General features: G+C 40.0%; 1 protein-coding gene across 8 annotated transcripts in view; it reads left to right on the plus strand.

The window, feature by feature from the left end:
- Positions 1-12,035, plus strand: part of HERC4 (HECT and RLD domain containing E3 ubiquitin protein ligase 4) — a 151,274-nt gene that overhangs the window by 81,623 nt on the left and 57,616 nt on the right. For all 8 annotated transcript variants that reach the window (XM_050804706.1, XM_050804712.1, XM_050804709.1 and 5 more), the window contains one exon: positions 96-268. In XM_050804706.1, coding sequence (XP_050660663.1) covers positions 96-268 — 173 coding nt within the window. The remainder of the gene's footprint in view (positions 1-95; positions 269-12,035) is intronic.

Consider the following 12,035-nt stretch of genomic DNA (forward strand, 5'->3'; position numbering starts at 1 on the left):
ACAACTACTGCTTCAGAAAAAAAGTCAGTATGATTTTGAAAATTGTGATTTTTTTAAAAATTCATTTTATTTGCATGTTCACTTTTTAATAACAGAAAACTGGTGGTCAGTACTTGAACCTCCACTGTTCCTCAAGATAGTAGAACTTTTTAAGGAAGTTGTGGTACATCTTTTGAAACTCTACAAGATCGGTATTCCCCCTTCTGAAAGAAGAATTTTCAACAGTTTTCTTCATACTGCATTAAAGGTTTTAGAAATACTGCATAGGGTATGTCCAATTGTTCCTTTATTTTCCTCTTTCCCCATTCCTATTAACAGATTGGTAATGTTCATTTTAACATTGTTGGCAAAAACAATGTATATTATAGAAATTTGGAAATGTTATCTATACTTTCTCTTAAAAGAAGTAATAAACCTGTCCTTTGGAGCTCTGGTCTTATCTGACTTTGTTAGGCATGTATAGGTAACTTATCCATAGTTGGGCAGAATAATAACATACTAATGAGTTAGAATTCTCCTTGTATTTCCATATGAAGAATATAATCTGTTAGTTTGCATTATATGGTTTTTGTTAGCTATAGGTGGTTATCCTATGAAAGAGATTGGGTCCTAGTTGTGATTATGAACTAATAACTTGTGTTCTTTTGCTATAGGGTACTAATGACCTCAATTAAAGTAGAACATTTCATTTGAAACAAATGACTAATTTAAAATTGGAAACATATGTAATTCATTAATTTGCCTATTATTCTTCCCTGCCCTTCTTCCCAGTGTAAGAAATAGTACCCTTTACACTTGTAGCAGTTCAAAGTTATATGAAGAAGTAGACTCTGAGCTGTTTCATTAAAGATGGATTTCATCCCTGACAGTTGGTAGGTATATCTCTGTTATGCCATTTGGTTTTCTCAAGTTGCTATTTAGATGAGACATGACCTAAGGGAGAAGCATATGTTTCTGACCTATGGAATGACTAAAAAACCCACATGAACCTTTAATCTTTAGTTTCTTGTCCTTAACAGCTTCTTTGCATTTTTAGACCCTCTTGCCTAGTACTAAGGTAAATAATAAAGGGATAAAGGAGATAATCCATCTGTTCTTTGTCTAAGAAAGAACCTTTACTGACCATTTATTTTCCTATTTTAGTGAAGCTCCTGGGTGTTTTTCTCAAATACTTAACTTTCTGGACTTACTTTTTTCTTTTGTATTTAGTGTGTCCAAGATTCCTAGAAAAACAACTCATTTCTCCTCATTTTGATTGACGAAATCATAGCCATATATTTCCTAGGGAAACAGGTCATTCTTACGTTTGCCTTTACCCAGAACAAGGCTTTCTTTTAGCATATCAGGGTCCAGGTCTGCAGTAAACAGTTATTAAGAAGATTCTCTAACTTCATAAGATGGGTCTCTACCTTTCTGTGTCCTTTTTGCCGAGGATTCAAGAGATTAATTAGATTGTTTCTTTTATCTGGACTTCGTCCTACTACTTTGGTGAACAATTCCTTTTCAGCTGGACCCTTTTACCAAATAATTACTCATTCTGTGCTTTCATTATCTGCTTATCTTTATTCCCCCCTTTAAAAAGTACTTTTTTTCCTTAGCTGTGTCTTTTACCTCGAGAAAATGGAAGGGGAAGAAAAGGGGAGGAAATTGAACATTTTTTCTTTCAAACTACAGGCAGGCTTCAGCAAGTTAAATTACCTGCCTAGCTCAGTAACTTCAGTCTCAACTAAGGAAGAACTTGATAGAGTTTCATCTTCAGAGACCTTTTTGATGGACTCATTCTAAATACTAGAATCTTCACATCTTGTTAGTTGAAGGAGAAGGGAAAATAACATTTATTGCTTGCTAACCACAGGTAGGACTAGAACCTCCTTTGTCTGTAGTTCATGTGAATACTCTTTAGATATATTTAACTTTTAAAACCCTATATAGTTGGTATTTTGCTCCTTTTCGTAGACTGGAAAAATGAATGTCCACATCAAAGTAAGTAGTAGAGTTGAAATACAAATACAAATCTTCTGCAAAGTCCCTGCTGTTACTAGTGTTCTTATATTAGCAGATATAGTAGTATAATCTGTTTAGGAGGGGGTTTGATTTTATTTTATGCTCCTAGAGCTAGAAGTTCATATTCTAGATCACATGTAGTATGTTATAGGTGCTGGACTAGGAATCAAAAAGACCATATTTCTAACCCCTCTGTGTTGCTTCCTACCACTGTGATTTTGAAGAAGTCTTTTTCTTTATCCCATATGCAAATGAAGAATTATCTCTAAGGATTGAAATACCAGCCCTGATAGTTTTCCAAGATTTATGTATTGTTTAAGTTATACAATATGGGCTGGGCATGATGGCTCACGCCTGTAATCCCAACGCTTTTGGTGGTGAGGCAGGCAGATCACTTGAGGTCAGGAGTTCGAGACCAATCTGGCCAACATGGTGAAACCCTGTCTCTACTAAAAATACAAAAAAAATTAGCGGGGTATTGTGGTGCATGACTGTAATTCCAACTACCCAGGAGGCTGAAGCAAGAGAATCGCTTGAACCCAGGAGGTGGAGGTTGCAGTGAACTGAGATCACACCACTGCACTCCAGCCTGGGTGAAAGAGTGAGACTCTGTCTCAAAAAAATTAATAATACAGTATACGTAAGTTATTATATATTCATAAGACAGTGATTTTGTTACCACCACCATTTGGATGGAAAACCACTACTTTTGACTTGAAGAAAGTATTGGGTTAGGAGGAAATTGAGTTCTTGTTTGCAGTAGTTACTTAGTCAAAAGCAGTATGATACTGGTATGACTTTCTTAAGCATCTCTTTTTGGGAGGCTTTAGAGCAGTGAATTACCTTTCTTCTATGCCTTAGAGGAAACTTTGCTTCATCCTACTCTGCCATAAATAGGTATCTGTAGATACGAACTATGAGGGACGATTCATTTGTATCATTCAAGAAAGCTATTACTATCAAAACTTGTTTATTCAAAGACACCTTGTATCTGACAGCTGCCTATATTCCTTCCCTCTGCTCTGTGGTTAAGAATTAAGGGGAATTTCCTCAGTATTCTTCTTTCTCTAACCCTGGAGCATAATTATGAACTAGAGAACTGGACTTTGTGTTCCCTATTCATTTCAGGATTTATGGATGCACTTGTTCCTCCCATATGTCATGTCCTTTGGAAAGTTTTTGAATTAAAAATCGTTTTCAGTTCTCCAAATGGCATCATAAGAAAATACCTTTGGTACCTGCTGTCAGGAATGGATGTATTGTCAGCTAAATGAGTTTACTGGCAAATAATTGGGTTATTTAGTAGTTTCTGAGTTCCACTTATAGACATTATAGACATGCTGGTATGCCAAAAGAGAAGCCTTACTTGGTCTGTCTAGCCTAGTTGCTACATATTTGTGCTGATCTAAATCAGTGATTTTCAAACTATTTTATGCAGAACCCTTAAATAAAACCAAACAGATAAAACATACTCACTATAACCACCCTCGAACTGAGGTTTTAAAGCAAGAATACTAAACTTTAATTAAAATGTGAAATAAGTGTTATAATCAAACTTACATAGATTTTATTTTGTACATTTAGGCAATAATCCTAAACATATAAGTTGTTTTGAACTTCTACCATGTGACTTCTTTTTAAAATTCATTTTGCAAATATTGAGTGCCTACTATGTGCTTATTATTATATTAGATATTAGGGATGTCGTGATAAAGAAAAGACGTGATTTCTGCCCTTGTTGAGCTTACAGTGTTGAGAGATTGTATAAACTTTTTGGTCTTTATGTTACAGCATGGTAAGTACTAGATTAGGGAAAATGCAGAGTGCTATGAGAACACTTGGAAGGGCATGTAACTATGAAGGACTAAGAAAGACTTCCTAGAGAAAATGATGGCTTGTTGAACCTTACCTACCATGCAAATAAATTATTTTTATTCTAACATTAACATTTATTTTCAAAAACTTATATATCGTATCAGCAAGATACACAAACTACAAACACTTGTTGCGTTTCTTTAATTTTTCTTTAATTCTTAATTTTTGTGGGTACATAGTAGGTATATCTTTATGGGGTACATGAGATGTGCTATCAAATCCTAGGTTTGGCCAGGTGTGGTGGTTCACACCTGTAACCTCAGCACTTTGGGAGGCCGAGGCCAGTGGATCACTTGAGGTCAGGAGTTCAAGACCAACCTGGTCAATATGGCGAAACACCATCTCTACTAAAACTTACAAGAATTACCTGAGCGTGATGGCACTTGTCTGTAATACCAGCTATTCAGAAGGCTGAGGCAGGAGAATTGCTTGAACCCAGGAGGTGGAGGTTGCAGTGAGTCGAAATCATGCCATTGCACTCCAGCCTGGGCAATAGAGTGAGACTCTGTCGCAAAAAAAGAAAAATCTAGGTCTTATTCATTCTTTTGTTGTTGTTGTTGTTTGTTTGTTTTGTTTTTTTTTTTAATCTATTAGCCATCCCAACCTCACCCATGCCCCTGCCTCCCCACTACCCTTCCCACTTCTGGCAACCATTCTTCTTCTCTATGTCTCCATTAGATAAATTGTTTTGATTTTTACATCCTACAAATAAGTGAGAACATGCGATATTTATCTCTGTGCCTGGCTTATTTCACTTAAATAATGTCCTCCAGTTTTGTCCATATTGTTGCACATGACAGGAATGTCTTTTTTTTTTTTTTTTTTTTTTTTTTGAGATGGAGTCTTGCTCTGTCACCCAGGCTGGAGTACAGTGGTGTGATCGCAGCTCACTGTAGCCTCTACCTCTCAGGTTCAAGCAGTTCTCTGCCTCAGCCTCCTGAGTAGCTGGGACTACAGGTATCTGCCACCACAACTGGCTAATTTTTTGTATTTTTAGTAGAGATGGGGTTTCACCATGTTGGCCAGGCTGGTCTCGAACTCCTGGCCTCAAATGATCCACCTGCCTCAGCCTCCCAAAGTGCTGGGATTATGGGTGTGAGCCACCAAGCCTGGCCAAGATAGTACTCCATTGTGTATAAATACCACATTTTCTTTATTCTTCTTCTTTTTTTTTTTTTTTTTGAGATGGAATCTCGCTCTGTCACCAGGCTAGAGTGCAGTGGCACAATCTCGGCTCACTGCAACCTCCATCTCCCAGGTTCAAGCAATTCTCCTGCTTCAGCCTCCCGAGTAGCTGGGATTACAGGCATATACCACCACACCCGGTTAATTTTTGTATTTTTAGTAGAGACGGGGTTTCACCATGTTGGCCAGGATGGTCTCGATCTCCTGACCTCATGATCTGCCCACCTTGGCATCCCAAAGTGCTGGGGTTACAGGCATGAGCCACTGTGCCCAGCCTTATTCATTCATCTATTGATGGACACTTAGATTGCTTCCAAATCTTGGCAGTTATGAACAGGTAGCAATAAATCTGGTAGTGCAAGTATCTCTATGATATACTGTTTTCCTTTATTTTGGGTAGGTCCTCAGCAGTGGGATTGCTGGATCACGTGGTAGCTCTATTGTTAGGTTTTTGAGGAACCTCCAAATTGTTCTCCGTAATGGTTGTACTAATTTACATTCTCACCAACAATGTATGATGGTTCCCTTTAGTCCACATCCTTGCCAGCATTTGTTATTATTGCCTGTCTTTTGGATAAAAGCCATTTTAACTGGGGTGAGATATCTTACTGTAGTTTTGATTTGCATTTCTCTGGTGATCAATGGTGTTGAGCACCTTTTCATATGCCCGTTTTTTGTTTGTTTGTTTGTTTTTTGACTCACTGCAACCTCCACTTCCTGGGTTCAAGCAATTCTCCTGCCTCAGCCTCCCAAGTAGCTGGGACTACAGGCTCATGCCACCACACCCAGCTAATTTTTTGTGTTTTAGTAGAGATAGGGTTTCACTCTGTTGCCCAGGCTGGTCTCGAACTCCTGAGCTCAGGTGATCCACCCTCCTCAGCCTCCCAAAATGCTGGGATTACAGGCATGAGCCACTGCACCAGGCCACCTGTTTAGTATTTTATGTCTTCTTTTGAAGAATGTCTATTCAAGTCTTTTGTCCATTTTTTAAATTGGATTATTACATTTTTTTCTATAGAATTGTTGCAGCTCCTTATATATTATGGTTATTAATCCTTGTCAGATGATTAGTTTGCAAATATTTTCTCGCATTCTGTTTGTTGACTATTTGCTTTACTGTGTAGAAGTTTTTTAATTTAATGTAATCCCATTTGTCCACTTTTGCTTTGGTTGCATGTGCTAGTGGCGTATTACTCAAGAAATTTTTGCTGAGACCAGTGTCCTGGAGAGTTTCCCCTAATGTTTTCTTATAGTAGTTTCATAGTTTGAGGTCTTAGATTTAAGTCGTTAATCATTTTTATTTGATTTGTATATAGTAAGATAGGGGTCTAGTTTGATTCTTCTTTATACAGATATTCAGTTTTCCCAGCACCATTTATTGAAGAGACTGTCTTTTCTCCAGTGTATGTTCTTGGTTCTTTTGTCAAAAATGAGTTCACTTTAGGTGTGTAGATTTGTTTCTAGGTTCTCTATTCTGTTCCATTGGTTTATGTGTCTGTTTTCATGCCAGTACCATGCTGTTTTGATTACTATACCTTTGCACTATAATTTGAAGTCAGGTAATATGATTCCTCCCAGTTTTGTTTTTTGCTTAAGATAACTTTGACTCTTCTGGGTCTTTTGTGGTTCTGTGTAAATGTTAGGATTGTGTTTTCTATTTCTGTGATCAATGTCATTGGTATTTTGATAGGGATTGCAGTGAATCTATAGATTGCTGTAAGTGGTATGGACATTTTAACAATATTGAACATGGAATATCTTTCTATTTTTTTGTGTCCTCTTCAATTTCTTTCATAGTTTTTCTTTTCTTTTTTTTTTTTTCAAGATGGAGTTTCACTCTGTTGCCTAGGCTGGAGTACAGTGGCCTGATCTTGGCTCACTGCATCCTCCACCCCCCAGGTTCAAGTGATTCTCATGTCTCAGCCTCCCAAGTAGCTGGGATTACAGGCCACGCCAGGCTATTTTTTGTATTTTTAGTAGAGACAGGGTTTCGCCATGTTGACCGGGCTGGGTTTGAACTCCTGGCCTCAAGTAATCTACCTGCCTTGGCCTCCCAATGTGCTAGGATTACCCGGTATGAACCACTGCACCTGGCCTGTTTCAGTTTTTTTGAATGGTTTAAGACTTGTTTTATGACATAACATATCATCTGTCTTTGAGAGTGATCCGTGTGCTAAGAACAATGTTTATTCTGCAGCCATTGGATGAAATGTTCTGTAAGTATGTGTTTGGTCCATTTGGTCTGTAGTGCAGATTAAGTCTGATGTTTCTTTGTTGGTTTTCTGTCCGGTACATCTCTGTCCAGTGTCGCAAGTGTAGTGTTGAAGTCTCCAGCTATTACTGTACTGAGGTCTATTTCTCTCTTTAAGTCTAATAACGTTTGCTTTGTATGTCTAGGTGCTCCAGTGTTGGGTGCATATATATTTACAATTATTATATCCTCTTGCTGAGTTGACCCCTTTATCATCATATAGTGACCTTCTTTGTCTCTTCTTATACTTTTGTTTTGTAATCTGTTTTCTCTGATATGGTAGCTACTCCTGCCCTTTTGGTTAACATTGGCATGGGATATCTTTTTCCATCCCTTTGTTTTCAGTCTGTGTGTCTTTATAAGTGAAGTGTGTTTCTTGTAGGCAACAGATCATTTGGTCTTATTTTTCTATTCATGCAGCTGTATGTCTTTTGATTCTTGAGTTTAGTTCATTTACATCCAATGTTATTGATAAGTAAGGACATACTCCTGCTATTTTGTTATTCATTTTCTGGTTGTTTTGCAGTTTTCTCTTCTTTTTTTTCTTGCTGTTTTGTTTTTAGTGAAAGTGATTTTTCTCTTGTGATATGATTTCATTTTTGCTTTTTATTTTTTGTGTATTCGTTGTATGCTTTTGGTTTCAGGTTACCATGAGGCTTGCAGATACTATCTTATAACCCATTATTTTAAGTTGATAACAACTTAACACTGTTTGTGTAAACAAGTAAGCAAAAAGAAGACTAATGAAAACTCTACACCTTAACTTTGTACCCCTGCTTTTTAACTTTTTAAAAATTGTTTCTGTTTATATCTTACACTATGTTTTGAAAAGTTGTTGTAGTTGTTATTTTTGATTGGTTAACCATTTAGTCTTTCTACTTAAGAGTAGTTTACACACCATATTTACAGTGTTGTAATATTCTGTATTTTTCTGTTTACTATTGAGTTTTATACCTTCAGACGATCTTGTTATTGCCCATTAATGTTTTTTTCTTTCAGATTGAAGACCTCCATTTAGCATTTCTTGTTCCACAGGTCTAGTGTTGATAAAATTCCTTAGCTTTTGTTTGTCTAGGAAAGTATTTGTCTTTCAGGGTGGGGCGTGGTGGCTCACCGCTACAATCCCAGCACTTTGGGAGGCTGAGGCGGGTGGATCACCTGAGGTCAGGAGATCGAGACCAGCCTGACCAACGTGGAGAAACCCCATCTTTACTAAAAATACAAAATTAGCCAGGCACGGTGGCGCATGCCTGTAATCCCAGCTACTTGAGAGGCTGAGACAGGAGAATCATGCCAGTATCATGCTGTTTTGATTACTATTCCGGAGGCGAAGTTTGTGGTGAGCCAAGATCGCACCATTGCACTCCAGCCTGGGCAATCAGAGTGAAACTCCATCTCAAAAAAAAGTATTTATCCTTCATGTTTGAAGGATAATTTTACTGGATAAATTTTTCCTTCAGTACTTTAAATATGTCATGCCATTCTCTCCTGGCCTATAAAGTTTGCACTGAGAAGTCTGCTGCCAGCATATTGGCACTCCATTGTATGTTATTTGTTTTTTTTCTCTTACTGTTTTCAGGATCCTTGGTTTATCATTGACCTTTGAAAGTTTGATTATTAAGTATCTTCAAAGAGTCTTATTTGAATTAAGTCTGCTTGGTGTTCTACAATCTTCTACTTGGATATTGGTATCTTTTTCTACATTTGGGAAATTCTCTGCCATTATCCCTTTGAATAAACTTTCTACCCCATCTCTTTCTCAATCTCCTCTTTAAGGCCAGTAACTTAGATTTGCCCTTTCGGGTCTTTTTTCTAAGTTCTGAAGGCATGCCTTGCATGCCTTACTGTTTTTTATTCATTTTTCTTTTGTCTCCTCAGCTCACTAATTCTTTCTTCTGTTTGATCAATTCTGCTATTAAAAGACTCTGAGACATTCTTTGGTATGTCAGTTGCATTTTTCAGCTCCAGAATTATTGCTTCATTCTTTTAAATCGTTTCAATCTCTTCGTTAAATTTATCTGGTAGAATTCTTTCTTTGTATTATCTTGAATTTCTTTGAGTTTCCTCAAAATAGCTATTTAGAATTCCCTGTCTGAAAGGTCACGTGTTTCTGTTTCTCCAAGATTTGTCTTTGGTGCCTTATTTTTATTTTGTTCATTTGGTGAGGTCATGTTTTCCTGGATGGTCTTGATAACTTAACAGATGTTCCTCTCTGTTTGGGCATTAAAGAGTTACATATTTATTGTAGTCTTCACAGTTTGGACTTGTGTGTATTCGTGCTTCTTGGAAAGGCTTTCCAGATATTCAGAAGGACCTGGATGTTGTCATCGCTTAGAAGCTGTATCTGCTTTAGTTGGCACCCTACACCCAGTAACTCTGTGGTTCTGACAGACTCGTCATAAAGGTACTACGATGGTCTTGGACAAGATCTGGAAGAATTCTCTGAATTACCAGGCAAAGACTGTTGTTCTTTCTCTTTGCTTACTTTTTCCAAAACAAACTTTGTTTGTTCTAAGGCACCTGGAGCTTTGGGAGGAGTGACACAAGCACCCCTATGGCCGTGCTACAACCAGTGGGGCTACACTGGGTCAGATCTGAAGCCAGCAGTGCACTGGGTCTCACCCAAGGCCTGCTGTAACCCACTTCCTGGCTACTGACTATCTTCACTCAAGGTGCTGCACTCTACAATCACCAGGTGGCAAAGCCAGCCTGCCCTGTGTCCTTCCCTTCAGGGCAGATAGTTTCCCTAGGCCCTTGGTGACTCCAGAGGTTCTGTCTGGGAGCCAGGGACTAGAGTGAAAATCCTTAGAAGTCTACCTGGTGTTCTATTGTACTGCAGCTGAGCTGGCACTCAAACCACAAAACAGTCCTTCCCACTCATCCCTCCCCTTTGCAAAGGCAGAGGAACACCCCCGGACCTCCCCTTGGCCACTGTCACCAGCGGCCTGTGGGGAGTACTGCCAGAATACTGCCAATGTTTCCTTGAGGCCCAACGGCTTTTTTTTGTTTGTTTGTTTGTTTGTTTTTGTTTTGAGACTGAGTCTCCTGTCGCCCAAGCTGGAGTGCAGTGATGCAGTCTCAGCTCCTCCATCTCCTGTGTTCAAGTGATTCTCCTGCCTCAGCCTCCTGAGTAGCTGGGACTACAGTCCTGCACCACTATGCCTGGCTAATTTTTGTATTTTTAGTAGAGACAGGGTTTCATCATGTTGGCCAGGCTGGTCACAAACTCCTGACCTCAAGGATCCGCCTGCCTTGGCCTCCCAAATTTGCTGGGATTAAAGTGTGAGCCACCACGCCCAGCCCTAAGGGCTTTTTTGAGACAAGGTCTGGCTCTGTTGCCCAGGCTGGAGTGCAGTGGCACAATCTCAGCTCACTGCACTCTCTACCTCCCAGGCTCAAGCAGTCCTCCCACCTCAGCCTCCCCAGTAGCTGCGTGTGACACTGTGCTGGCTAATTTTTGTATTTTTTGTGGAGACAGTGTTTCTCCATGTTGGCCAGGCTGGTCTTGAACTCCTGACCTCAGGTAATGTGCCAGCCTTGACCTCCCAAAGTGCTGGGATTACAGGCGTGAGCCACCACTCGTGGTCCTTAAGGGCTCTTTAGTCAGCTTGTGGTGAATGCTGCCTGGCATGGGACTTACCCTCTGGCCCAGCACAGGTCCAGAAATGCCATCTAAGAACCAGCTTCTGGAATTGGTTCACCCTCCTACGTCAGAGCTGGTACCTAAGGTGCAAGACAAAGTCCCCTTTACTTTTCCTCCACTTTTCTCAAGCATGAGTCTTGCCCCATAGCTGCCATGATGGGGAATGTGCTGAGTCTCACCTGAAGCCAGGAAGTTTCAGGCTCACCCAAGGCCTTTGTACATAGTACCTGGGTATTGCTGCTGATTATTCAGGGCCCCAAGGGCTCTTCAGTTAACAGAATAATGAAAGCTGTCAGGACTGAGTCTTTTCGAGGCAGTGGGTTCCCTTCTGGGCCATTGTGTATCTAGAAGTGTTGTCCAGGAGCTACGACCTGGAAAGCAGTCTTCACAACTCTGACTGGTGCCCTATCCAGCTGTGGCTGAGCTGGTATCCAAGATGTAAGACAAAGTTCTCCGCACTCTTCCCTCCCGTCTTCTCTCCACAAGCAGAAGGAGAGGATCTCTTTTGGAGCCCCAAGCTGTGCAGCTTTGGGTTAAAGGAGGGGTAATGCCAACAGTCCCTTAACAGCCCTAGCTGGTGTCTCAGTAGGTCGCACGCCTCCCCAGTTCACTGGCTCTGGGCCCAGTTCTGCACTAGGACTCACCTAGTAGTTGCAGTCCTTGTGGCCTGCACTATGTTTGAAGTTTATTGAGGGCCCCAGAGCACTTTAGCCTGCCATGGTGAAGCTTGCAGGAAGTCACATTTTGACCACTGGGATCCACAATTCCCCTCTGGCTAGGGCTGGATTTTAATGCTCCCTCTGCGGACAGGAGTCAGCTAAATTTGATCCAGTTTTACTTTCTGCTATAACAGAGCAATGTTAAGCTCACTGCCTCACAATTGCTGCATTCTTTCTCTCCCTCACGCACAGAAATGCTCTCTGCACCACACTGCCACTGCCAGGGGCTGGGAGAGGGGTGATGTTGGTGATTCAAGACTTTTTTATATCTTTTTATATCTCTTTTTTCAGCAACATGAAGTCGAAACCAGGTACTGTGAGTGCTCACCTGATGTTTGGTTCTCAGGAAGATGCTTTT

The sequence above is a fragment of the Macaca thibetana genome, chromosome 9, assembly GCF_024542745.1.
Source record: "Macaca thibetana thibetana isolate TM-01 chromosome 9, ASM2454274v1, whole genome shotgun sequence".
Classification (NCBI taxonomy): domain Eukaryota; kingdom Metazoa; phylum Chordata; class Mammalia; order Primates; family Cercopithecidae; genus Macaca; species Macaca thibetana.